The 27,988-nt window shown below is 39.3% G+C and overlaps 1 protein-coding gene across 3 annotated transcripts; it reads right to left on the reverse strand.

The window, feature by feature from the left end:
• Positions 1–27,300, reverse strand: IL17RA (interleukin 17 receptor A). 3 transcript variants are annotated; one of them, XM_034403806.3, is made up of 12 exons: positions 26,886–27,300; positions 17,475–17,499; positions 16,308–16,454; positions 14,816–14,943; positions 13,267–13,393; positions 11,744–11,791; positions 11,507–11,667; positions 10,372–10,449; positions 7,956–8,064; positions 7,185–7,286; positions 6,326–6,367; positions 1–5,805 (listed from the first exon to the last, which is right to left on the reverse strand). In XM_034403806.3, the coding sequence occupies exons 1-12, from the start codon at positions 26,994–26,996 to the stop codon at positions 4,361–4,363; spliced, it is 2,523 nt and encodes an 840-aa protein (XP_034259697.1). In that variant the 5' UTR covers positions 26,997–27,300; the 3' UTR covers positions 1–4,360. The 3 variants fall into 3 exon arrangements, with proteins under 3 accessions (XP_034259697.1, XP_087729797.1, XP_034259698.1); XM_087873671.1 differs by lacking the exon at positions 14,816–14,943 and having other exon boundaries at positions 1,275–5,805; positions 26,886–27,128; XM_034403807.3 differs by lacking the exons at positions 14,816–14,943; positions 16,308–16,454; positions 17,475–17,499; positions 26,886–27,300 and adding an exon at positions 14,025–14,144 and having other exon boundaries at positions 1,275–5,805.
• Positions 27,301–27,988: the final 688 nt, after the last annotated feature.

A 27,988-nucleotide genomic window follows, 5' to 3' on the forward strand; every position in this document is an offset into this window, starting at 1 on the left:
TAAAAATATGGTTACATTTATTTGCAAATTTAAATTAAGCTAGCAACGCTGAAAAATATAGTACACAATTTAATTGTATAATAGAAGCTACACCGGAAAAGACAGAGTGTAAAATTAAAATAACCAGCTTGAACATCAGTGATAAACATTGAAAGATACTGCAGCGTAATTTCCACTAGGCTAGAAGGTCATTAGTTGAGAAAAACAACAGTCCTGCTCATTTGCCTTAATATATTGATGTAATTAGCAAGAAAGCAGGTTTCACAATGTATGAAAAGCGTAAGGTAATCAAGTTGGGAAATTACTTTTCCTAAATCCTCCACAGCGGCTGCTATTTAACTTGAGTTTGAACTGAATTAACCCAATGTACTTGGATCTTTTAATAGCTTTTTCAATTCCTATATCGGCAGTTGGGTATTAAAGTTGCAATGTAAGGGTATTCAACAGTATATAGGTAGTCCTCAATTTACAAGCATTCGTTTAGTGACTTTCAAAGCTGCAATAGCACTGAAAAAAGTGACTTACAACCGGGCCCCACACTTAAAATGGTTGCAGCATACCCAGTCATATGATCAAAATTTGGGCACTTGGCAACTGGCATGCATTTACCATGGTTGCAGCATCCCAAGTCATGTGATTGCCACCTGCACGCGACCTTCCCAGTCAACTTTCAACATACCAAAGTCAATTGGGGGGGGGGAGAGATCTGGATTCACTTAATGGCTGTGATTCCCTTAACAGCTGCAGTGATTTGCTTAACCAAAAACAAGGCTGTAAAATAGGGCATGACTCACTTAACAATTGCCCTGCTTGGCAGTGGAAATTCTGATCCCAATTGTGTTGCAAGTCAAGAACCACCTGTATCTAATTCGGAAGAACCTACTGTATGCAAAAGCAAAGAGTTTATCTGGATTCTTGAAGCTAATTTTAAAAACAAGTCTAAATTTTGAATCAAGTGATAGATGTGTTTTCTGCACCCTAAATAATTTCTGGCAGAGAAATCTCCAACTCCCTCTCTCATCTATGCGCTTGTACACTCACACACATACATACACCCTTTTAACAACAATTATTTGCTTCAACTTGTTGTCAGGGCAACTGTCAAGTTTGGAAACCATGCATGTTTTTGTTTCAGAGGCAACAGACTTTTGCTATGAAATGCTGTCTCTGTGCTGCAAATAACATCCCATGGAGAATCCAAAGGGGTAAAATTGAAACCCACAGCAACCGCACAATTGCAGCTATTTCCTATATCTGACTTTTTTTAAAAAAAAAAATTAAAATTAAATTTATATGCTACCCATCTCCCTGAGTAGGGCAACTCTGGATGGTGTATAGAACATAAAAAGATAAATAGAAAAGCAATTAAAGATTTAAAACTCTGCAAAAAACTGGAACCAAGGAGGTGGATGACATGGGGCTGAGGTCTTCTTACCAGGTCAACCACCTCCAGCGGAAGCACCCCCAGTTGGGGCCCCAGGCCAACCAGTAAAACCAAGTTTTAATGCCCTTCTGGAAGGCCAAAAGGCCGGGAGTAGTTTTCACCTTCAGTGGTAGAGTACAGGTAGTTCTCAATTTACAAGCACAATTGAGCCCAAAATTTATGTTAAGTGAGACATTTGTTAAGTGAGTTTTGCCCCATTTTACGACCTTTCTTGCCATGGTTGTTAAGTGAATCACTGCAGTTGATTAGTTAGTTACCCGGTTACGTGAATCTGGCTTCCCCATCGATTTTACTTGTCAGAGGGTCGCAGGGCCTGGTGGTTCAGCAGACTGATAGCATTGTGATTAACACCAGCTGTCTGCAATTACTGTAAGTTCGAATCTCACCAGGCACAAGGTTGACTCAGCCTTCCATCCTTTCTAAGGTAGGTAAATTGAAGACCCAGTTTGTGGGGGCAATAAACTGACTTTGTATAAATATACAAAAGTATGAAGGCTATTGCTTAACGCATTGTAAGCCGCCCTGAGTCTCCGAAGAAGGGAGGCATATAAATCAATTTTTTTAAAAAAAAAAGGGGGGGGATCGCATGACCTTGGGACGCAGCAATGGTCGTAAATATGAACCAGATGCCAAGCATCTGAATTTTGATCACATGATCATGGAGATGTTGCAAAGGTTGTAACTGTGAAAAACGGTCATGTCACTACAACAGTGCTGTTGTAACTTTGAATGGTCACTAAATGAATTGTTGTAAGTTGAGGACTACCTGTATTCCACAGGATCGGGATCACAGAGGAAAAAAGCTCTTCTTTAGCCCACCTGCTCAAATTCCTTAGCAGATGGAGTCTGTAGCAGGCCTCTTCCGCTGGCACAAGTGGGGTGGGCTAGTCACACTGGGCTGAGACAGCTTCTCAGATACTCTGGATCCATGCCATATAAGGCTTTGGTAATAACCCAACACCATGAACTGGACCTGGAAGCAAACAGGTAACAAATGCAGCTTGCCCAAATAGCAGTGTTATACATGCCACCCTACAGGCCCTCAGAACTATTTGTGTCGCTGCCTTCTGCATCGGCTGTAGCATCTAAATACTCCTCAAAGTTAGCCCCATGTAGAGAGCACTGTAGTCATCCAACTGAGAGATGACTAAGGCATGACTGACTGTGGCCTCATGATCCAAATAAAGGGGCAACTGGCGTCCAACTCAACGTTGTGTAGAGGCTCTCCTAGACACGTCTGTCACCTGCTGTTCGAGCACGAGTTGCAATTCCAGGAGAACTTCCAGGTTGCACACCAGGTCTGTCTGGAGTAGTATAACCACATACAGAACTAAAGATGATAAATAACCAGATCCTGAGGTCCCCCTGCCTTCATAGCCACTCCGTCTTGATAGGATTCAGTGAAGTCTGTTGTCCCCCATCCAGGTCCCTACGGTCTCCAGGCACTAAGGACAGCTACAGCATCACTTGGAGCACCAGGGACATAAGGTACCGTAAGTAGAGCTTTTCTTCCTTGCTAAGTAATAAGATAAATGCAGATAATACTATGAAATTAAACGGCAGAGGTGACAGAAAACCTTTGTATAGGGCAAAACTGGCTAACAAAAATCACTGCTACAAATTGTGACTAGAGTTACAAAAATGAAGACTTATAAAAAGAGACTGGCGATTCTTGCTGATTTGCCTTACAAAACTACAAAATTCAGAGATAATCTGCTATCAGCCACAATGGAGAAAATGGTGCTGGACTAGACAGTCTTTTTCATGTCACCTAAAGTTTTTTTTCTATTTTAATACTTGTTACTTTCAGAAGAGCTTTCAGAATATTTGGCAAATTCTCCTGATCTTCTATGGCTATGCCTGTATTCTTAAGAGGCAGTTTATAGCATTATAGCACACTGCTATTTAGCTTAGGTTAGGCGCTGCACACTCCAACAAACAGCCATTAACTTATATACAGTACTACAGTAAAACTCTTGTGTCTGTCTGATACTTTGTGGCCTTCAATTGGGCAAAATGGTGCATCATAGAGCAACAATTTTTGAATCAAAGTACTTTAAATGGACCAATTTACAGAATGCGTCCAAAATCTGGGATCTATGACCCCCATGGGAGTTTGACAACGATTTAGTGCCATACTTTCCTGACTGTACTTTCCAGGAAGCTATGGGTTGCATGGCACAAGGGAAGATAGGAGGGACACATACTTACCCTATTTCCAGCCTCCCTCTGGCCCCTACGCCCAATTGGCTGGTAGCAAGACCTGAGAGACAAGTGACCACTGGCAGCTTTGAAACCATGGTCAAAATTTTAAACCTCTTAATGGCAGTGGCTAGTAAGGGAAGAATGAGGGAGTAAGTTGGATGCCTGCTGGTAAGGTAGGGTTGGTTGAAGTGAGCCTTCTTCCTCCCTGGAGAGAGGGATCCCTTGGGGACATGCCAGAATGAGAAGGAGGGTGCAGTTTTCCTTGTGGTCCATGACTCCCATAGTTCTCCCTCTCCACAATGAAGTGGCAGGCAGTTCCACATGTCAGCTGAGGGCAGGAGGAGGGGTTCTTTTGAGGGTTGTGAACGGAAGGGAAAGGTGCAAGGCTATATTATATTTGGAAACAGAAAAGACAAAGAAGAGACTGGGATGCCTGGGTAGGACTGGCTCTGGTGTGCCAGTGATAGCTGAGCCCTTGAGCCCCCTTCCTCTCTTTGTTCTCTCTCCCTCTAGCAAAGTGACAGGTTCATGAATCAGCTGAGGAAGAGGAGGGAGGGGTTTCACCAGGGCTCTCAAATGTCACAAGGGGTGGGGAAACAATGAGGGTCTATATTACATACTGAAAGAAGAATGACCTCATCAGTCATGGGTTGTCTAGTTGTTTCAAAAACAAAACAAAACAAAATTCTCCCGACCCTCTCCCAAGTGACCTTAGCTGCAGTTTTTCTGGATATCCTGGAAAAGCAACTGCTGCTGAAGACTTTTTAGACTACTTAAGACATCTGCAGTGAGATGCTCAGCAGACCAATATCCTTCCTGTTCTTGGTTCTCTTCTTCCTCTGGTTCAACAGTGCTATTAGAAGGGAAAGAAGAACATCTGGAGATATAACCCTGATCTGACTGTACCGACTGTCTCTGAACTTTGGAAGCCTCATCAAACAACAGCTGTTGCTGCTCATTAACATCTTCTTGGCAAAGGGGCATATCAGAGGGGATGACACTTTGTTGATAGAGGGAATACATCAATCCCTCCAGTTGTTGCCTCACGTCAGCTGGCAAGGCCTGGGGATCTGAGGATAAATGCTCTTGAAGAATGACATGATTTCTTCTTGGGATGCTAGCTTCTATCATAGGTATGCTTTCTAGCCAATCTTCATTGGTCAACAGTTTATGACTGAGTATCTCATTTTCTTCTGCAAGGGCAGTTGGCTTGACCACCTGAACAGAAGGTGTCTCAGCGGGAGTGACCAGAGTGTGGAATGCTAGATCTTCTTGTGACAGATGCTGAGGTGCCAATTTATATGCTCCCAAGTCATCTTCATTAACCAGAAGATTGACTAAGCAACAGCTATTGGAGCCAGGTTCCTTTGGAAGCAGCTGCTGCTTAAGAATTCCTTTTCCAGGGAATACTAATTCTTCAATGAGTTCCCCACTCAGAGGTTGTAGATCATCTTCATCTTCATCCTCAGCGCAGACACATTCAGTTTTAAACCAATCTGGATGCTCAGCCTGCCATGTCTGGAATTTCTGCAAAGCTTCCTTCAGCTGTTTGCCACAGGGGCTTTCAGTGTACTTTTCAGGCGAGATGGCTGGAATCTGATGCATTCGCCCTGGCTCAAATTTTTCAAGATCCTGGATTAGGAAGTAAATTTCCTCAAATTTATCCATCAGCTGATATTTGGAGATGACGTGGAAAGGGTCTGGAATGTCACTCTCATTGCTTATGCCCTCAAAGTAACAGATTAAATACAGTCCAAAGCAAGCTGGCTGCTTAAAATCTGGTAAAATCAGATTCAGTGCTGGAGTGAACATGTCTCCTGTTGGCAGCAGATTATCTTGCTTCAGATGCACACTGGATTCCTCGTGCCCAAGCATAGCCTGCCACTTAGCTTGAGTACCCCGGGAACACAAGATGATGATCTTTGAAGACAGCGCTTCCATTTTCTGTTTCTGCCGAGTAAGCCAGCACACTGCTCCCATCTCAGATATCTGGTGTTCATCTAGCAGGTCTAGGATGACCTCCGTACCACACACGGTGATCATGAACTGAGCAAATTTCAACACAATGTCTACATAGAGCTTGTGATCAGCAGAATACACAATCCAAACTGTACGTGGCTTGAGGGGTGGAGGAGGTTGTAACATAGGGGTGACATCTGGAAAGTCAAAAAGTTAAATATATAAAAAGTGTAATGTTATGGTTATTGCCCCCCGCCCAATACATGGAAAACAAAAGAGTACAAGAAATAGGATTGTTTCATGTATACATTACTGCACTTAATGTTAAAACAATGTTCAAGATCACTAGCTTCAGTTTAGCCAACTGAATTTTATCTCCAGTACCAGTGATATAGATGGAAGATATTTTATTTCAGAAAATTGCAATCCTTGATGTAGAAATTTATTTCTCCCGGAAAAGAAGTTGTGTCAGAAAGTAGTAGTCCTTGACATTAATATAAACACTGCCCAGCCGATATTCAGCCACAGAAATAAATGAACAGTTAATAACTCTGTAAGAATTGACTTTGTCTGTGTTTGTGTTCATGTGACCAAAAGCACACACGAAACTTTTAAGAAAATAAAAAGTCAATGCTGTCCCCTCTAAGAGCTGAATCTAATCCAGGTACCTAGATTATAAATCAATGCTGAGTAATAAAAAAATAAAAGTTCTCTTACCTTGGAGTTCAAAATCACCGTTTTTTGCTGCAGAATTTAATTCTAGGAGGGATAGAAGAACATAGACAATTTAAAAGAACATAATTTTGATCAAAAAAAGTTCAGATACTTTTGAAAAAGAAGGGCTAACAATTCAATGGCCTTCATCTGAGACTCAAGTGCAAGCAAAAAAAAGCAGAATCTTGAATAAGAATTTAAGCTTTCCTTGACAGAACTGGAGGAAACGTAAATGAAATGCTGAAAAAATGGTGTCAGGTTGACCATGAAATTAAGATGATTGGCTATAATTAACAATGGGTAGGATAAAACATTCCAACTGAATCACTTTATATCAATAGGCTATCTAAATTTCTCCAAAAGGGCTGAAATTGAGCTTGAATTTAAGACAACACAGGTGTAACAGAGCTGCTAATTTTTTCTTTCCTCTTCTTCCTTGGCAGTTTTCCCAGTCTCTATCCCAGAAGTCTTCAAACTTGGCAGCTTTAAGACTTGTGGACTTCAACTCCCAGAATTCTCCAGCCAGCATAGCTGGCAATAAACATATCCACAAGTCTTAAAGCTGCCAAGTTTGAAGACCTCTGTTAACAGGAGGAGACAAAGGGCAAAGAAAGGTATACCTGAAAATTAAGCAGAAAATTAAAACTCTGACCTGATTTTTTTCAGAGGTTAGCCTCTTCCCAGCCTGCAGTGCTCGACAAGATTCAGCTTGTCTGCCAAACCGTGAAGGTTTTTTTGGGGAGGGTGAGAAATTTAATGTCTGCTGCCCCTCTGCACAAATTTGGTCCAACTCTACACCATTCCAAGAAAGTTATTCTGAAGACAAAACACCATTAAGTCCCATTTGTAGAATCCACCTTACCTTTTTGTCTTCGAGTAAGGCAGATTGCGGAACCAATAGCTGAACCAATTAACAAAATGCAGATCATGGTGTGGATCCAAGGTAGGCCCACTGAAAATGTATCTGAAAAATAATCATCATAATAAATGATAGGTAGAATCATCAAAGCAGGTAATGCTGTGAAGAACGTCTTGATGTGTAGGAAAGGCCCCATTTTTAACAGTAATGGACCAGGAAATAGTAGAATAATTTATTTCATTGGTTCTGCACAGAAGCTATTGTGATATTTAATATTTCAAATTCCAATCTTCAGCTTAGTGCATTCTCAATGTGATATAACAGAGGGCACATGTAAGTGTGGTCAGGCATCACACAACCTGTTACTGTATCCACCAAAACATTAACTTTCAAAAGAAAGTTCCTTTTGATAGGGCTAAAGTAGGGCAAGTTTATGCAAACAAATTTTTCTTGATTCTGCTCAGGGCACTCAACCCTAAGTCCACATTTTCTAGTACAAAAGCAACAACAGAATCATGTTTACTCTTTCTAGGAGAAAGTGCAATCTGTACCCCACTATCCTCATAGGGATTTTTCTAAAGGTAAATGTTTTAGGAAAAAAGGGGAGGGGATTTGCTAAATCATCCAGATATTATATTTCCTTCATGCTCTGAAGTTTAGATATATTTCCATACATGAATTAGGGGAGGATCTCCAGTTCTTAAACTCCTAATCTGTACAAAAATCGACTCTTTTCGAACTACATCAGATCACTTTAAGAGTATATATATGCACCATTCATTCTGGATTGATCAGGAAGACTTAAGGTATCAGCAGAAGAACATGGGATTAAAAATGAATGCCTCTCACAGTCTGTAGCACAGCCAGGAAAGAAGGGTTGGATCTGGTGAAAAAAGAAGAGAGAGGATAATTACAGCAACTACTTCAATGCACTATCAGCCACCAGACTTAAAAAGTAAAAACAAAACCTTATGTAGGACTACTTTCTCTTGGCTACATTATATAAATAAAATGTAATATACATTATTAGACAATACAATGTACAATGATAAATATAATGTAATTATATTATTATACAGTATAATGTACTATATTATAATATTCTATTAATATAGTATATTAATATATTGTATAACAATATAAGTAAACTTTTACTTTTTTATTTTTTGTCCCATCAAGTCAGTTTTGAATGCTGGTGATTGCTTGGGACGGGTCTCTGCAGTTTTCTTGGCAAGATTTTGATAGTAGTCTGCCAATGCCTACTTTTTTCTAGGACTCAGGGAGAGGGACTGGCCAAGGTCACCCAGCTGGCTTTGTGCCCAAGGCAGAACTAGAACTCACAGTCTCCTGATTTCTATCCTGGTGCCTTAACTGCTACATCAAATATGTTCTCAATATCAATAATACAGTATTTATTATTATTATTACTATTATTATTGATGGTTTCTGAATACAAACTGATAAAGATAACACACCAAATATAATGGTAGTTGAAAAAAAATGTGGATAATTGATGTGACAATATCAGGGAATTGTAGAACAGAAAGAACTGGAGAAGATCACAAATATCAAGGTCTGAAAAACTGAAATTGAAGGATTATGGTATGAAGTGGCTGTGGTTGTCGCAGAGGTTATTGGCACAACGGATGGCATGCCAAAAAAATCTTAAAATAGCACTTAGAAAATCTGTACACTGACAAAACTTTGATTTGTCAATTACAAAAGGCCATCCTGCTTGGATCTGTACATCTACTATGCTGATACATTATGATTATCCTAGGTTCTTGGAAAGGATTTGAGCCTTATGAAAGCCAAGCATAACCTGAAGAACTGGCAAATGTAACTGTAAAAATTCCCAGACTAGTCCTCAGTCCTCACTGAGGTCCAATCCTACTTAGCATCTGGATGCAGACAAAGTCCCGTAGAGTTAATGCTAGATTAACATCTGTCAGTCTGCTTTTAATTAAAAAAAAGTAAAAAAAAATCATTAAAATTGAGTGGGACAGTGATCTGGCAGATGCCAGGAGAAACATCCACAGGCACACTGATGTTCATGAGCTCTATATTGCTACTCCTAGCTAAGAATCAAGCAGATGTTGTCTGAAGCAAAGAGGAGCATGCAGCTGATTTCCCCTTAATTCAGTTCTGAAATGAAAGGACTCTTTCTCCTTTTGATGTTTCTTCTCCAGTTTTTAGCACTTCAAAGGAACATTTCTTACTTTAAAAGACTACAGATGCCTAAAGAGCTAAAATGAGGGAGATCTTTAAAATAAGTGAACCAACACTGTCATCTCTGTTGCCGCTTGTTAACTCAGGATTCTATCCAGTGGTGAAATCCAATTTTTTTACTACCGGTTGTGTGGGCGTGGCTTGGTGGGCATGGTGTAGCTTGGTGGGCGTGGCTTGATGGGCCAGGCAGGGGAAGGATACTACAAAATCTCCACCTCCATTCTGGGGCCAGCCAGAGGTGGTATTTGCCGGTTCTCCGAACTACTCAAAATTTCTGCTACCGGTTCTCCAGAACCTGTCAGAACCTGCTGGATTTCACCCGATTCTATCGACTAAGTCACAAGCACCCATATCCTGACGTTTTAGCAGGTGGATTAAAAAGCTAAACAGTGCAGGGCCTACTCAGTATTTGGAAGGGAGGTTATTAGGAAATCCCAACACTGGAGATAAAATTGGGTACTCAAAAAAAAAAAAAAAAAAAAAAAAAACACACACACACACACAGAAGAAAGCAAACCAGTTTTTATTTTACTGTTGTTTCAATGGATGTGTCTATTTGATCACCAGGGAACTGAGCTTGTCTTCTGGAGAACATCCTTATCTCTACTTTTCTTCCCTAACCACCACTTTGACTTAGGAGCACAACTGAGCATAAAATTTCTGTTGTTAAGCAACATGGTTGCTAAGTGAGTTTTTGTCCCATTTTACGATCTTTTGTGCCATAGGGCTCCTGGACAGTGCAACCGTCATAAATACATACCAGTTGCCAAGCACCCAAATTGTGATCACGTGACCATGCAGATGCTGCAACGGTCGTAAATGTGAAAAATGGTCATTAGGTCACTTTTTCCAACTTCGAATGGTCACTGAACAAATGTCTGTAAATCACCTGTAACTGAATGTGACTATTAACATGGAAAGAAATTATTCTTTTGTCAGAAGCCAATAAAGCTAAACCTACCTCCACTTTGTATTTGCAGCAAATCTTCAAGTTCCTTTCCAGCTTGACCGTTACATTAAGGCGCTGCTGCAGACCCTTCTGCAGAAATCAAGAGGCACAGTTGAGACAGGACCAGCAACAGCATTGTGATCAATCTAAATATATTGTATCTTTGGGGTAAATAAGCGGGCTCAAAAATAGAAATCAAGGAGCCAATTGCGTGTTATCATAAAGCACTGAATGGATTCAGGACAGTTCCTGCATGGATGCGAGGGGCAGCTGTTGCAGTTGTGATGCACTGGTGCATTTTTCAATAGCTATGGTAACATGAAATCAAGTAGCATAGCATAATCTGGAGTGGTTGATCACATACAACCATGCAGCTACTTGATTACCATTCTGCTGCTTCTTTCACATGACTAGGAAGAAAAGGCAAGAAATTGCAGTTTCTTCTATTCAATTATTCTGAAGTGGTTTCTACTTTTCCAATAAACAGCAACACAATTTCCTTGTTTGCTTGGAAGCAGTTCTGGTTTAAGGGCATATTAAGAAAGCAGATTTTTGCCCAGCCCACCTTTCAAACCACTTTTTTTTTTGCTTAAAAAAAAATCCCTTAAAGGAAATAAAAGTAGTATAAAATTCTAGATTCTGACATGGTAGAAATGCAAAAGCTGTCTCAATCTTGTAAATAAGCAGGTGACTAACTCTCATAATTTGCAATTTATGTAGAATTCACATTTTGTGGTAAACCATGTTTTTTAAAAAGGCTCAAATTCCACACATGCTAGCTGTTGGGCTTTTGTTACTGGGAAGACAAGGGTTCTGATGGGTTGGTAAGTAATGGTAATGAGGAATTGCTAAAATACAAAAGTATGAAGGCTATTGCTTAATGCATTGTAAGCTGCCCTGAGTCACTGGAGAAGGGCGGCATATAACTCGAACCAATAAATAAATAAAATAAATAAATAAAATAAATAAAATAAATAAATAAATAAAAATTAAAATAAATTAAAATAAAATATAAAATAAAATAATAAAATAAAATAAAATAAAATAAAATAAAATAAAATAATAAAATAAAATAAAATAAAATAAAATAAAATAAAATAAAATAAAATGCCTGGAGGAGAAAACAGATTGGAGCAAAACTGATTACCTCTGAAATACTTTCCGTGGCCTTCTTGCACTCCTTTCCATCTTCCCGAACACTGATTACGTGGATAAAATAGGTGGTTGGTATCTCTGCAGGGTCAAAGCTCACCAACACAGAATCGTCATCTAGACTTGTTCCACTAATTCTGGATTCCCACAAACTCCCTAAATGCAGAAAACTCATCAATGACATCAAATGGCACCGCTCATGGATGCACCCAAACACCTGAAAAAAGCATACCTATTCGCAGACACGGTTCTGTTGTTTTCATGATAGGATGTGTGCAATCTGCAATGGAAAAAAAAATCCAGAAAGATTGCATCTGTGTGCTGAAAGACAATACTGGCTAAACTGACTACTTCAATTTGCAAGTAGTTTAAAAAGAATCATGTTCAAATGTACATAAGCCAACTATGAAAAGATTATTGGGCTAAAACTATTACTTTACATCGTTGGGAAAAAATGCATTAAAGTTACAGAAGATGTAATGCAATTTTGAAAGAAAGCACATTTCAGATAGCTTCAAGAAGTTCATTCCACAGACTCGCATTGCATCATCCAGCAACTTCCACAAACCTCCACCAATGTAGTAGAGGCTTTTTTATCCCTGCTTGGCATCCCGGGTCCCAGCCCCATTGTGGATTCAGATAAGCCAGGCTTAGTGCAGCTGGAGGAAGTTTAAGAGCTATGGATGTGCAGAGACAAAATGGCAGTGGTGACAATACCACTCTTGCCTCTACTCCATCCCTTCATAGGTTTCCTAGGTGAGTGGCTTTAAACCACTCTAAACACTTTAAAGTGGCTTTAAACCACTTTAAACATGGAGGTGTTCTGAAAGAAGATGCAGGTTTCTTTTATCTGGTTCCACTCTGCTCAGAACTAGTTCGTTCTCCACTCCCCTGCTTTGATTTTTTTTTTTTTTTGAGGAGCAGCATTTTCCTCACTGTGTTTCCTTTAAGCACTGCAGACAGCAACTTTGAATGTGCAACTTTCATACTATGTAGGCTTTGTTTATCAGTTAAGTCTTCTTCATATCCTGGAAGTGCAGGATATCCTAGTGCCAATTGGGGCAACTAAGGATTCTTCATTTACATATCTTTCGATTCCATTTTTTAAAATTCTGTCTTTCAGATGAGCCTCAGATTGCCTGTATCCCCCCCCTCAAGCAGATAGATGCCAAGCACCTAAATTTTGATCATGTGACCACAGGGGTGCTGCAATGGCTGTAACTAGGTGGTCTGGATGTAAGGACCATTATGTCAGTGCTGCTGTAACTTTGAACAGTTGCTGAACTGAACTGGTTATTAACTGAGGACCTGTATAGACATGAGGCCCCTATAACGGTTACTCATTGCTTACCACCTCCCAGATCAAGTCCTGCAATGTACTGCAGTATATAGAGCTGTCTTTAAAGACTATACAGTTGGACAGAATGCAGTGATCTGCTTCTTAGCATGTTGGCCATATAACACTGGCTTCTGTTAAGCTTCCTGGTAATATTCAAAGTGCTGTTTTATATAAAAAACCCATTATGGCTTAAAAACCAGATGTTTGCATGAATGCCACCTTCAGGTAGAATCAAGCTATCTGGTGCTTTCATCCTCAGATAGGTGTTGAGAGCCATGCCCATCAAGTTGGGAATTTATGTCCATACATTTTAAAGTAGCCAAAGTTGGAAAGCACTGAACTAGAAGTTGGATTGTCAGTAAAAAAATCTGTAAATAAATATATTTGTATATATCATAAAAATGTCCTTTACTTACTTGGTACTGTGAATGGCTTTGATCTCCTGTTATAGTCCCCTGGAGTACTTAATTTGGGCAAATGATAGACTGTTACTTGGTACATTTGGCCTGGTTGTACCTCAAAACGATTGAAAGAGAAATTCCACTGAAACAATAAAAGGAGAAATATTTTTAAAAACATACAGTGAGTCAATGCAGTGACTTATAACACTGACCTTGTATGAAATTCTGTACTAGGAGAAAGAAAAGAAAATTCACAAGCCAGATCTATACGAGCACTTAGGCAGAGTAATTAATTTTCTTTAGATCTCGTTATCTGGATTCGAATGATCCCTGTTTCATCACAAGCATTTTCCCTGATTTGGGGAAAGAAAAGTAATGAATTGTTTCTCCATATCCTCATAGAAATTCATTCCTTTCACCAAATGTGGAAACATAACATATTCTAACACAGGTACTTTTTCTTCTGATTTCCTATAATGAAAGGGAAAGGAGGATTCTCTTCACAATGCAGAATCTTGTAAACATGAATTCATATTATTTTATGTACAAGGTACCTAACAGAGCTCTATCATAAACAAACGTTAGCTTTTAAAGATGGTCTAAGACAGTGGTCCCCAACCTTTCTGGCTTGGCAGCCCAGCGGGTGGGAGGAGAGGGGAAGGTTCCATGTGAGTGGTAGGTGCCTGCACATGCCTGCCGCTTGCGCAAATGGAGCTGTGAGTGTGAACACCCGCCACTCATGCAAGTGGAGCTGTGTGCCCACACGCACTCACCTGCCACTTGCACGGCCTAGTTGCAAATGAGACGCAGCCCAGTAGTGAGCTGCGACCTTGGAGTTGGGGACCCCGGTCTAGGAAGTAAATTCAGACATCACACTCTCTTTCCCCTATTTCTGATAAAACACAATGAACAGTGACAAAACTGTGATGTTAAACAATGGATTAAAAAATTTATAGGCTGGCAACAGGAGTCATTGGAGAGAAAAGCATTCTGGGGTAATCAATTATATTTGCTTCCCGTGAATGTTTTTTGGTTCGTGACCTCTTATTCCAGGACATCCAGAAATATTTAGTCAATGCTGTTAAAAGAGAAGTTGCAGCACTGTGTTCTAATACCTCCTTAAGTTGAGGAATGTAACATAGTTGGTGCTTTTACATCAAGCAGAAATGGAAGTAACAATAACCAAATGTATAAATTTAACTGTTTCCCTGCTTGAAGCCCGGCCTTTTCTCATCCCTTCTCCTGGAATAAGTCATATTTATTTTTTCTGCACTGCAGCATAAAGTTATTCATATATTTATTCCAACACTAGCATTTTACACATAGTAGAGGCCATACCAAGTCATCTATGCTTGCTGTATGTAACAGACAATGTTCTTAATTACAAAGCTTTTCTTAAGCACCATGTTATTCTTTGGCTAGCAAATGTTATACTTTCTTTAGTCAATATACTGTTATTTATTTACTTAACTAAATGCACCAGGCATTAATGTAACTCCATTACAATTCTATTGGATTCTAAGAAGGCAAAGTATAAATTTGTAAAACTTTCACGATCGCTTACCCGGCCTCCATTGTCTGGACGGACTTGGAATGTCAGGTTATTTTGAAAGTCAAATTGAGCGCAAATCTGGCGGTTATCGCTTAATTGTACTACAGCCAATTCCGCTCCTCTGAGGTATATGATGCTTGCTAGAGAATGAGAGACATAAAAACATTGGTAGAGATCTCTCTTTGTATTCTTTGATTATGGTGCAAGCTAAATCATAACATGGTTTATAATTTAGAAGCAGCGTGCCAGGACAAACTTTTCAAAAAGTATTCCTCCCCCCCCAACTGTGCAAAATTATGTTAGAGTGTTCAGTCCAGGAGATGGAGAATCATGGGTTAGAAAGACTGATATCACAATCAGCATTCAAACATTTTGATTTTATTCTATGAAAAGAAAACAATACATACTGACATGCTATACTGGCATTTTAATATTCATCCCCAAATTACTCTAAATTGTTTACATTTTTATTCTGAACTGTTGTTATTTGAAAGGAAAATTAACTCCTCCCCCAATAATTTACCTTTAAAATTGGAAAGTACCATGGATTCACCACAAACAAATGTGTTTCCCTGAAAATAAGACCGGGTCTTATATATTTGGGGAGGGGGGGCACCAAAATACCTATTAGGTCTTATTTTTTGGGATGTCTTATTTTGCGCCTGCCCGCCCACCTGCTTCCTCCCACCATTTGCTTGCCTGCGGCCACAACGACTTACAGGGCTTCCCAGGACAGTTTTTGCCGGATGGAGAAATGATGAAGAATGGAAGCTTCATCTGCTTGCAAATGGGGCATTTTGAAATGGAGCAATTAGCTCTATTTCAGAGTGCCCCATTTGCAAGCAGACTAAGTTTCATCTTGCTATGGGCGAAAAGTGGATGTCAGAGCCAGGGGCATGGTGGGGGGAGGCAGCCGATCCCACTCTGTCCCATCGTCTCTTGGCTTGCCCATGGACACGCCATGGCAGGCACCAGTGCAGGGCATCGGGATCACCTGCCTCTGCTGCTGCCTTCTGCTGGGCAAATCTCTCATGAGCCAGGCAGCTGCACAGCACGTCCAGATCACCTGTCTTCCCCCTGCCTCTTTCTCTGTGCTCAAACTTATCTGCACTGTGCCAAGGGGCTGGTGGGCTGCAGCTGCTGCTGGACACTATCGGCCCTTGCACGTTTGCCGCCTCTTGTGCTGGCCACGTCCATCCCCCCAGGCTTATTTTTGGGGTAAGGTTTATATTAGGCCCAGCCCAAAAAATCAGGCTAGGGCTTATTTTCGGGGAAACATGGTACTTTTTTTCCTGTTTTATAAGGAAATCAGGATTATTTTTCTTTTGAGTAACCGAATACATTTTAAAAAACATTACCAGTTCATATTATTACTATACTCCCAAACCAGCCTCTAAAACATGATGGAGATAGTTTTGGCTACTATAATTTGTCTAATAGATAATGCTACATTTTTTACATGCTGTAAACAATGCAATTCTGTATTGATTTCTTCCTCACTTACCATCAGTAGCCACTTTCCACTCTATCTTCAGCACAGGGACCAATTTCCCATCTTCAGCAAAAAATGTATCAATAAATACGTCAACAGAACTCGGGGCTGAAGGAGTCCATTTCCAAGAAAGGAGCCAGCTCTCATCCACACAGTAACCTACAAGTTTGATGGAAATTAATTCAGTCCCACGTTTGAGATAACAACTGACTTTCCTTTAGACTATAACATTCTAGCTATGGTGCCTCCTCGCAAACTTTCAGTGCAGCACAAGCTATCAAATACTATCTGCTGCATTACAACACTGTTTAGAAAAGCTAAGAGAAATAAAATTAAAGGGTGAACCAAAGTGAGTTTACACATTATTAGTGTCCATATTGAATAATCAATACTCCACATAAGTTTCTATGCTTCTTAGCAAAATGTGTCTTCTAATATTGACTAAACTTTTAACCTTCTACCAGGCTTCCCTAAATTATCTCCAGATTCTTATTTCTTAGAATTTCTAGCCAGTTCTGATAACTCTGAAAGATACTAGGTTGACAAAGCCTACTCTAAAACATACAGATAAAAAATATTTAAGATGTAGCTGGATACATGCTATTTAGATTAAGAATTCCACAGTAGGGTATAAATATGGATCATTTAGAATATTGTTACATTTTATTCCAGACAAAAAGATACATTTTGGGTTAATTTTTGGGAAAACAAGCTTATTGTATATTTCTTGATTTAGAGAAAGCATATGATAAATAGAATAGGATTAAGTTATGGTACATTTTATGTGACTATGGAGTTGGCTCCATACAGTAAAAGTAATGTATGAGATAAATAAAGCATAAATGTAAATAAATAGAATGCCTAGTGAATGGTTAACATTAAGCAGGAAGTCACAGATGTGAGATATTCCCGTGTTTGTTTAATATATTTGTAGATGTATGTATAACAAACGCTTGTGGTGATATTAGAGGTGGTTGGGAATGTGAATGTATGTGTATTTTCATATGTAAATTATATTGATCCTGAACTCATTTGAACTAAACATGACAAATAGCTACCTCACACTAACATTCCTCCTACTGAAATATCAATCAATTATAAAATGTTGCACAGAACAGAGTTAGTATTACAGTTCTAAAATAAGCAAAATTAATTAAGGGGGAAAAAAAGTGCACCTACTGTTTCGCACAAGGCAGCGTAAACCCTACAGGAGAGAACATAAATATGTTATTAAAAAAAGTCTTAAGAGTAAAATGGATCATGAATGTTGCTTCACCTGAAAATGGTATTAAATTTTATCTGTAGTTTTTTTTACATATATTTTCAACTCAAAAAATCCCACCCCACCATTTAACAGATGCTAAACTTAACAGACACTTATTTATTTATTAGTCTACTAAGCTGGGTATTTATTAAATGAATTTTCACCTGCAATCATTTCAGCATATTTAAAAAGAATGTATTTCTTCTTTGTCATACATGTGATGATAAATGTATTCTAATTTAATATGAGAAACAAATGTAACAAGCTATGTTGCTGAATCATTATATACAAGGCAAGTATTATCGTGTTTATATGCAAATACTCCTATAAAAATAGGCAGAATAGTTAACATAGATCACAGAGATAAAAATGGTTGACATTTATTTTCCTGTTAATTCTATTTCTGTATGATTCAACGTTATATTGAAAGTATCTTTTTTTCCAAAAAGATTAGGGTAACAGCTTCCCCTTTTAAATTCTAATAGTTCAAATAAGTAGCAGAAAAGTAATCAGAATGCCTTATTGTAGGAACAAAGAATGACAAGCATAAGAAATATAGGTACTTTTAAAAGGAGTGGGGTTTTGATTGCTTGGTTGCAATCACCATTTTGATGTTGTTGATCCCCTCCCTTTATGGTGCCCAAATTCCTAGGGTAATTTTATGCAAAACACTAAAATCTTTAGCTTTTCTAGGAAATATTGAGAGTGGCTGAAATGATTATTTAGTCAATCTATGCATAGCCCTCTAACCTTTAAAAAAAAAAAAAAAACAAAGTTACCAGGACACCATATTTTAATATGTCAGTAAAATCCTATTTTGATCCTAGTTTATGTAGAGAATGTTTGCTTCCTTGCCAAAATTTCCCAATTGTCATTTCATGAAAAATTCTATACTGTAAAAATCATTCACAGATACATGGAGGGTCAACCTAAAATACCGCATATCTCCAATAACATTCTGTCACTACTTCTACTATGGTGGTGTTCAAAATAAACATACAGTTATGAATATGATTTTGAGAGCTTATACTGTAAAAGAGGTCCTATTGCTGTTACTGTTCTGTATTGACACATACTTCCGGTATGTTGCCCCAGCTTTTCAAAACTGTGGTTAGGGATGTTTGCATATCTAGCTTTAGTCAGTCACATCATTGCTGTGTGATTTCAGCCAGAGAAAAAAGAAAGAAAGAAAGAAAGAAAGAAAGAAAGAAAGAAAGAAAGAAAGAAAGAAAGAAAGAAAGAAAGAAAGAGAGAGAGAGAGAGAGAGGGGGGGGGATGATGGAAGGAAGGGAAGGCGAGAGAAAGAGAGGGAAGGAAGGAAGGGAAAAGAATTGTATAAGCTTCTGTATGTGGTTGAGAAAAGCGTCAATGCATCTTCTTCACAATCTGTTTTAGGACAGGCTTGGCAGATAAATAATAAAAGAACAGAAGTTAGAGTTTATATACACCAAGTACATAGGTGTTCTTATATGCTTTTATCTATATTCTGAAGTTCCTAGTGATTTATGCTTGTGCTAGATTCCTCTTAGAATTCTCACACTAGTATATAAAATGCTGAAAGTTAGAATCAAATTATAGAATTTTAGAATCAAATATTTGGGCTATTATTTCAAAGCTAAAAAAACTACCCGACCATTAAATGGAGGTGTAGTCTACTGTAGTTTGTATCTCTTGAATTCCTGTCCAGTGGTTCTCTGCCTTCCTATAGCTCTAAAAGGCAGTAATATTTCTTTAAAAAGGAACGCAAAACAATGTAGTTACGTGTGTGTGTGTGTGTGTGTATATGTATGTGTGTATGTTTTCCTGGCTAGAGGAAAAAAAAACATATGTATGTATGTATGTATGTATGTATGTATGTACGTCTTTGGTTATTCGGGTTTTCTCCCACATAAAATTGGAAGTGTCTTGGCGACGTTTCAACGAAGTCTCATTCGTCATCTTCAGACTGGTGTTTTCGGCTTCGTGCTTCTAGGAGCAGTGTGTGATCGCAGCTGTTTCTTCCTTTTAACTGCCAGTGGGGGTGTGTTCTGATTGGTTGGGGGCTTGGCTGTGCTCCGATTGGATGGAGGGTTGGCTGTGCTCTGATTGGTTGGGGGTGTGTTCTGTTTAGGTGGGGGCTTGGTTGTGCTCAGGTTAGTCTGAGTTTCAGGGGGATTTGAGCTGCTGAGCTGCGTTGCTGTTGTTTGGCTTTGCGTTCGTGGTCGTCCCACATCTTCATGGTGGGTGTCAGTTTGCTTCATGTATGGATTGGAGGGGTTTAAAGTGGCTAATGATGCAGCTGTGGTCTGGCTTCTGGTTTGTGGTTGTGCCTCATCGGTGTGGATTTGGGTTTGTTTTTTGTGTGGATGTGTGGTGGTGACATCCTGTGTGGTTTTTGTGAGTGTGGGTCTGGTGTCATTCTTAGTGTTGGGGACTCGTTTGTCAATAAGGGCGGGTTTCCAAATGGCTGGTAGGCGGGAGGTATCATCTCGTTTATTCATGCTGTGTGGGCGTTTTTCTATCTCGATGGCTTCTCTGATTATTCTGTTGTTAAAAGTGTTCAGTTTTGGCGATAGTTCTGGTCTTTTTAAAGTCAATTTCGTGTCCTGTGGCTCTAAGGTGCTGGACCAGGGAAGAAGTTGGTTCCTCTTTTCTGACTGAGTTCTTGTGTTCTTCAATGCGTGCACTTATTCTTCTGTTGGTTTGTCCGATATATGTGGTGGGGCAGTCGGTGCATGGGATTTCATATACTCCTTGATTTTCTAACTCAATTTTGTCTTTGGGGTTTCTTAGAATGGTGGATATTTTTCGGTTTGTGCAGAATGCTGTCTTGATGTTGTGTTTGTGGAGGATCTTGCTGATTCTATCTGTGGTGCCTTTTATGTATGGGAGGAGGGCTTTGCCGTTTTCTTGTTCTCTGTCTTGGATTTTAGTGGGGGTTTCTTTTTGGATTAGGTTGGTAATCTTATTTCTTTGGAATCCATTGGATGTTAGTATGTTAGTGAGAGTGTGTAGTTCGGTTTTTAGGTGTTGTTCGTCAGCTAAGCGTTTTGTTCTGGAGATAATATATATATATATTATACTGCATGCAAGTTATTTTGTGGAGTTTGATTTTTATGTTTGTAGAGAACACCTTTGACAATAAATATAATACAGACTCAGGCATGCAATGTTATCTTTTGGTCTAGTATTAAGAACCTTATTATGAAATGCAAACACATATGGAGAAGTCACACAGTTGCAGGCCGGTTAAATATGTTACTTTGGGAGGGGTCATTTCCTGGAGTGGTGGTTTATTCTGGGATCCCTCAATTCCTTTTACCACCATTATCAGCAACACAAGAAGCCAGAGAACCATTCCCATAGCACTTATCTGCTGTAAATGATTTTGTTAAATATGCAAAGATGAATTGTATTTTAAAAAGATCAAATAAAACTTGTTCAGGTTGATTAAGACTTATTCAAATAATAGAAAATGCAGCTATTGTACTGCATTAGATTGAGTCATATAAGAAAACTTTAAATCTTCCTAAAGTTTCTCAAATCTTTAAAAATTATTTAAAGAAATCTAAGTCGTTTTTCTAGCAAGGAGTCCTTTAAGAAAAAAACCCCACCTGTTTTTATAGCTTATTTTTATTTTTAGAAATTTGCAGATCAAGCTATTATTTTAAAAGGTTTACTGACTAGATTTGAATTCTGGAAGATTTTAAGGAATGTTAAAATCTTAAAAATAAATTAAAGTTACTATCAATTTTAAAAAGGTAGTCCTCGAGTTATGACCATTTGTTTAATGAGTATAAAGCCTTATTAAAAAGTGACTTACGGTCTCTTTTGTGGTCATGTGATTGCAATTTGGGCAGTTGGCAACCATCTCGCATTTATGAAAGGTTGCAGCATTCTGTGATCATGATCTGCAACTGTTTTTGCAATTTTCTGGCAAAAAAAAAAAAAACCATTGGGAAAGCTGGATTCACTTAACAACTGTGTGATTTGTTTAACAACCTCTGATTTGCTTAACAATCTTGGGAGTCACTTAATGACTGTTGTAAAAATTTTCATAGAATCAGGTCTGATTCAACTTAATGACCATAATAAGATGGAAATTCCAGTCCCACTTGCAGTTATAAGCTGTGGTCTATCTGTACATTTCATTTGCTCTTCTAAAGAGTCAATTCAGTCTGTACTGAATCAGTTAATTCAGTCTGTATTTAAATGTAATATGGGAATAATTTAATTTAGCCATTTTCATCCTCAAAATTATAAAAGGCATTCATTATTAAAATTATTTTTATTTTTCCAATAATTCACTGGTTATGATACTCTGAATCTTATTTTGGTTAATAGGTGCTACCAATAGGACACTTATATGAGTAAACATAATCTTGGAGGAAGTAATTTACAGATGGATATTTGCAATCTTGAATTCATACTGTGAACTCATATGAATACTGAAGCCGTATTTACTAAAATATTAAATTAAATCCTTTTATTTTTATTTAAACATATTTAAATTAATTATATACATTAATTTCAATGAAACTGAGCGTAAATGCATATATTTGTCATGAAGTAATTGGAGAAACATGGCATTAAGCAATATTACTCTAACGAGATCACTCCATTTACTGAGGGTATGAAAAAAACATTAAGGTCATAATTAATCACACAATCACTATCTCTACTTTCTATATACATTTTCTCCTGACACAATTGTTCCCTTCTCACCATGTACATTCAACATAGATGGTCATGTAAGAAAAACATGGACAAACTGCACTATCATCATTGGTTAAGAAATTTACTATGTCTGCATCCGGAAGTTAATAATCTTGGTTTCCTACTATTGTACAATTCATAACAGATGTGTTGACTGCTGTTTTGTGGAACAACTTTAACTGCTTGAATGAATTAGTCTTGTCTCATTTTAGAAGACTTACTTTTTCGGATGTACATTGCATTCTCAATATTCTAAATACAGGTAGCCCTCAATGTACGACCAAAGTTATGACAATGCTGAAAAAAATGATTTACAACTGCTCCTTGCACTTACAACTATTGTAGATACATGACTGCAATTTGGGCACTTGGCAACCAACGTGTATTTACAATGGTTGCAGTATCCTGAGGCTACACAATCATAATTTGTGACCTTCTCAGCTGGCTTCCAACAAGCAAGGTCAGTGGGGAAAACTGGATTCACTAATGACCGCAGTGAAAAAGGACATAAAATTGGGTGTGGTCATGTGACAACTCAATAACTACACTGCTTGGTGACAGAACTTCTGATCCCAGTTGTGGTTGTAAGACGAGGACTATCTATAACTTTTTATTTGTTTCCTTCCTATTCCTAAGTCTAGGGTTGGGGCTAACTTATCATATCACAAACATTTATTTTTGCTACCAACTAATGATTATCCAGATTTTTGCTACCCAGACCTGTTAGTTAAAAGAAGAAAATTGGCTTAGTAGAGGCATCTTTCCTTCTTTCAACCTGACCCAGGCTTTGCAAGGCCTCTCTCCTCTGCCTCATAATATCTCTGCTTTTTTTAAAAAAAAATCCTTTTAGACTGAGAAAACAGACTTAATTAAAAAATGTAATTGCTGGTATCCATTCAGGAATTAAATAATTGATGGTAATGTTTTGTATACATGGATGGGTGCAGATTTTTTAAAAAAAATAAACAAGAAGCAAACATAAATATACAAATGCTTTATTTGGTAATATTGTTACATTTTCAACATTCAAAATATCATTCCAAGAATGCTATAAAAATATGATTGTATCAGTAATGCCTTCTGTGAATTAGTGAAGAGCTGGCTTTCCCCTCAGGCACTAAAGATGGAGCCCAGGAATTGAAGAGATTAATGGGTATATTTATGGACCGGCCCCCTGGTTTTTCTCAATTTTTCTCTCTTTCTTTTCTTTGTGAATTACTGTAGTTCTAATATTTGTGTTTTTATCACTGTTGATAGCCATCCAGAATTGTGTGCTACAAGATAGGTGGCCATATAAATCTTTTAAAGAAATAAATAATGCAGAGTTAGTGAAAACATGAGGACTATACAAAGCAATAAACTGAATAGAACATCTGAAGTACATTTCAGCTGTATTATCAGAGCTTATCCTGCTCAGGACATGGCTATACAGATAGTCCTCGACTTACAACTTTGACCGTTCAAAGTTACAACAGCACTGAAAAAAGTGACTAACCATTTTTCACACTTACGACCATTACAGCATCCCCATGGTCATGTGATCAAAATTCAGCCACTTGGCAACTGATTCATATTTATGATGGCTGCAGTGTCCGGGGTCGTGTGATCACCTTTTCTGACCTTCCGACAAGCAAAATCAATGGGGAAGGCAGGTTTGCTTAACAACCATGTTACTAATTTAACATGCAGTGATTCACTGTGGCAAGAAAGGTCGTAAAATGGGGCAAAACATACTTAACAAATATATTGTTTAGCAATAGAAATTTGGGCTCAGTTGTGGTCATATATCAACTACCTGTATGATGATCTCCAATCAAAATAAAACAAATTATATACATGGTTTGTTTCTGATGACTTTTACATAAGCTGTGTTTTACATAACTGATTAATTTTATTGGCATTTTTACAGAACACAGACATACATGTGTCCATGTGCATGGAATGTATGCTGGATACTTGTTTATATTAATTTTTTGAAATGCTATTTCTAGTATTTTTGTATTAGAAGCTACTATGAGATAAAAATCAATATAAAATGTAGAAGAAATCCATTTTCAGTCAAAATAATTTTTTCCACAAAAAATATGAATATTTTTATATTCCTTTATGAACAAGGAATATATTTTTAATACATCTCTTTACCTAAGGAATACATAATATGCTGTTCTATTATACAGCTGCTAAAAAGGCAAACTATCCTGGGATGCAATTAACAGCAAAACAAAGTCCAGGTAATGACAAGTAATTGTTCCCTGATCAGATCCAATTGGAAATACCAGACATTAGCTCGGGATACTGTAATTTAAAAAAAACAACAAGTAATAATTGAAGCCAGTTCAAAGGACTGCACCTAAGGATGAGCATCTGAAAACTGCACAAATAGGAATAAAAGGATCTGTTCGTTATTTGACTGAAGAGTCACCAGATAGGAATCTTCAAATATTTAAGGGGTTATAGGGGAGGGAATAGATTTCTTTATTGCTCCAGAATAGAACTATAATAATAGATTACCAAATTAAATGTTTATTATGCTCATATAGACCAACATAAACTAATGGATTAAAACTGCAAAGGAAGCAGTTTCAAGCTAAGCATTTCAGAGAGCTTTACTTGGGAGCCCGTGCAACAGTCAACAACAGGTAGTGAGTTTTCCTTCTAGTGGGTTACTTTCATTGGAGGTCTTTAGCACCTGGATGGTCATCTGTCACAAGTATTCTAGTGAATCTTATAAAGGGTTGGACTAGATGACCTGTAATTTCCTTTCTGGCTCTATGATTCAAAACAACGCATATGGCCGAAATCAGAAATAATAACATCCTCTACGTCAGGGGTCTCCAACCTTGGCAACTTTAAGCCTGGAGGACTTCAACTCCCAGAATTCCCCAGGCACCAGGGGAGAGGAGACTGACTTCAAAACGATCCGTCGAAGGCTACAGCTTTCTTCACCCTCGTTGGCACCAAATAATGCAGGAGATTACAATTCGTCCTGTCTCCACCGGCAGCCTACCTGTATATCATCATAATTGGGATCTAAACCAGGGGTCTCCAACCTTGGCAACTTTAAGCCTGGAGGACCTCAACTCCCAGAATTCCCCAGCCAGCTTTGCTTTGCTGGCTGGGGAATTCTGGCAGTTGAAGTCCTCCAGGCTTAAAGTTGCCAAGGTTGGAGACACCTGCAGTCTATGTCACAGGTGTCCAATCTTGGCAACTTTTAAGACCCGTGGACTTCAACTCCCAAAATCCCCCAGTCAGCCATGCTTAACAGTATAAATCTTAAATCTTCTATGGTATTATACTAATGAAAATAATAAAAAATCGGCATATAATGTTATTATACCAATGGGAAATAGATTGAAAAACAAAACCCAAAGAGCAAAATTTACGCTCCCACAGAGAGGGACTCCTCAGGGTGCCGTAGATCAAACAATGTCGACTGGCGACCCCCAGGGGGAGAGCCTTCTCTGTGGGGGCACCTGCCCTCTGGAATGAACTGCCCCCGGAGATTCGTATGATCCCTGACCTAGGTACCTTTCGCAGTGCCCTTAAGACTCTACCGTTTCAACAGGCTGGGCTGGCTTAAGAATGGATTTTAATGAGTGCTTTAGTTTTTAATATAGGGCCTAATCATTTAATATGAGCTGGTCTTCCGGGTGCGATTCAAGGTGTTGGTCACCACCTTTAAAGCGCTCCATGGCATAGGACCCGGGTACCTTCAAGACCGACTTCTGCCACCAATAGCCTCCCACCGGCCAGTCCGCTCCCACAGAGAGGGTCTCCTCAGGGTGCCATCGGCCAAGTTATGTCGGCTGGCAAAACCCAGGGGGAGGGCCTTCTCTGTGGGAGCCCAGCCCTGTGGAATGAACTGCCCCCGGAAATACGTAAGATTTCCGACCTCCGGGTATTTCACTGTGCACTGAAGACCCTGTTGTTCCGCCAAGCCGGGCTATCAACATAATAATTTTAAATTGGGGTATTTTAAATTTCTGGGGTTTTAAATTGAGCCGAATTCATTTAATAATTTTAAACTATTTTAATTGATGTTGTCTTGTGTTTTTAATAGGCTGTACACCGCCCTGAGTCCTTTGGGAGAAGGGCAGTATAGAAATAAATAAATAAATAAATAAATAAATAAATAAATTTATTGTTTATTTGTTTATTGTTTTAAACTGTTTTTTAAAATTTTATAGATACGTATGTTTTAGTATGGCTGTGCACCGCCCTCGGGAGAAGGGCGGTATAAAAATGTAAATAATAAATAAATAATAAAATTGCAAGATCCGGAACCCCCTGGGAAAAAAACCGGCTTACCGCCTGATCCACAAAACACTTCAGAAATATAAAAACTGGCACTGTAACCTCCAGTCAAACCCGAAAAGGACCGAGACAACCTTGCCATAAAGGGAGCTCAAGGCAGGATCCGAGTTCCAGAACAGCCCCAACGTTCCCCCCACAACCGGCTGCCCGCCAAATGTTCCCCGCACCTGGCAGGCCCAAGGCTGAGAAAGGCTGCTTAAAGACACGCGTCTTTTCCCGAATACAGCGAGTTTCGCTTGGGTAGAAAAGACTGCGCGTCCCTCCCCGCCCTGCTTCCCACGCGCATCACGCTGTGCGCCCGCCCGGGCCCGACTTACCGGCTGGGAACAGTTGAAAAGTGGCGGAGCGCTGAGGAGAAGCCTCAGCCCTGAAAGCCCAGGGAGCAGCCCCGCCACCAGCACCAAGAACCACGAAGCGTCTCCCCTCATCCTCCACGCCGCCGCCGCCGCCTTGCTCCCGAAGCGGGACCACCGGCCTCATTGACCTGGCTCCGCCCGTCTCCGGCTTCCGGGACCAAACTCGAAACGGGACATTGAGGAGGAGTCTGAGGAAGCTCACCTGAGGCGGGGCCTTGGCGGGCGGGGCGTGGTCTCCCAGAGAAGGCGGGGCTTCGGATGTGCGTTACCTTAAGGCGAGGAGGTGTGGGGGGGCGGGGCTTACAGGGGAAGGTGGGCGGGCCTCCCCCCTCCTCTGGACCGGCGGTGAGGAGACAAGCTGAGGGAAAAAGAGGGCGTGGCCGAGCGCGAGCGGCGGCCGTTAGTTAGCGCGAGCCTGTGGGTGCCGGTTAGCTATTCAAAGGGCGTCTACGGGGGGGGGAGGGGGGGGGGTTTGACAGAGATATTATTGACAAGATTGGTTTGTGCGCGTTGCTGCTTTGATGTTGATGTTTTTGCAGTGGAAGCTTCAGGCCGAAGAAACTTAAGCCTTCCTTTCTTCCCGCCCAGACCCCACCGTTTCCTTCCTTTGAGGGTCCTCTTGCTAGCCCTGATGCCTGACAGAGAAGCCCCCCCTCCCTTCCCAAAGTCCTTCTGGAGTTCAAAAGTAAAATAGATAAAGAGTTAAAATCGAAAACAACTGAAATAAACCCAATCTGCTCAGAAAGAAGAAAGAAAAAGAAAAAGATAGTGCCTAAGAGCACCAGCGTGCCTACCGTCCCTGTCCTAATGTTTCCTCTATTAGTATTTTTTATGTATTCAATTCATGCTTATACTTATATATAAATTTATTTATTTATTTATTTATTTATTTTTATATGCCACCCTTCTCCGGAGACTAAGGGCGGCTTACAATATATACACACACACACTTATATATTACCTAAGATGCTCTTGACAAAATAAATAATAAAATAAATAAACTTTTAAGAAGAAGCTATCGAAGAAAGCCCCCAGAAGTACTAAAGAAAATGCATTCCGGATAG

The sequence above is a fragment of the Pantherophis guttatus genome, chromosome 7 (assembly GCF_059756535.1).
Source record: "Pantherophis guttatus breed Tessera chromosome 7, ASM5975653v1, whole genome shotgun sequence".
In the NCBI taxonomy this organism is placed as follows: Eukaryota; Metazoa; Chordata; class Lepidosauria; order Squamata; family Colubridae; genus Pantherophis; species Pantherophis guttatus.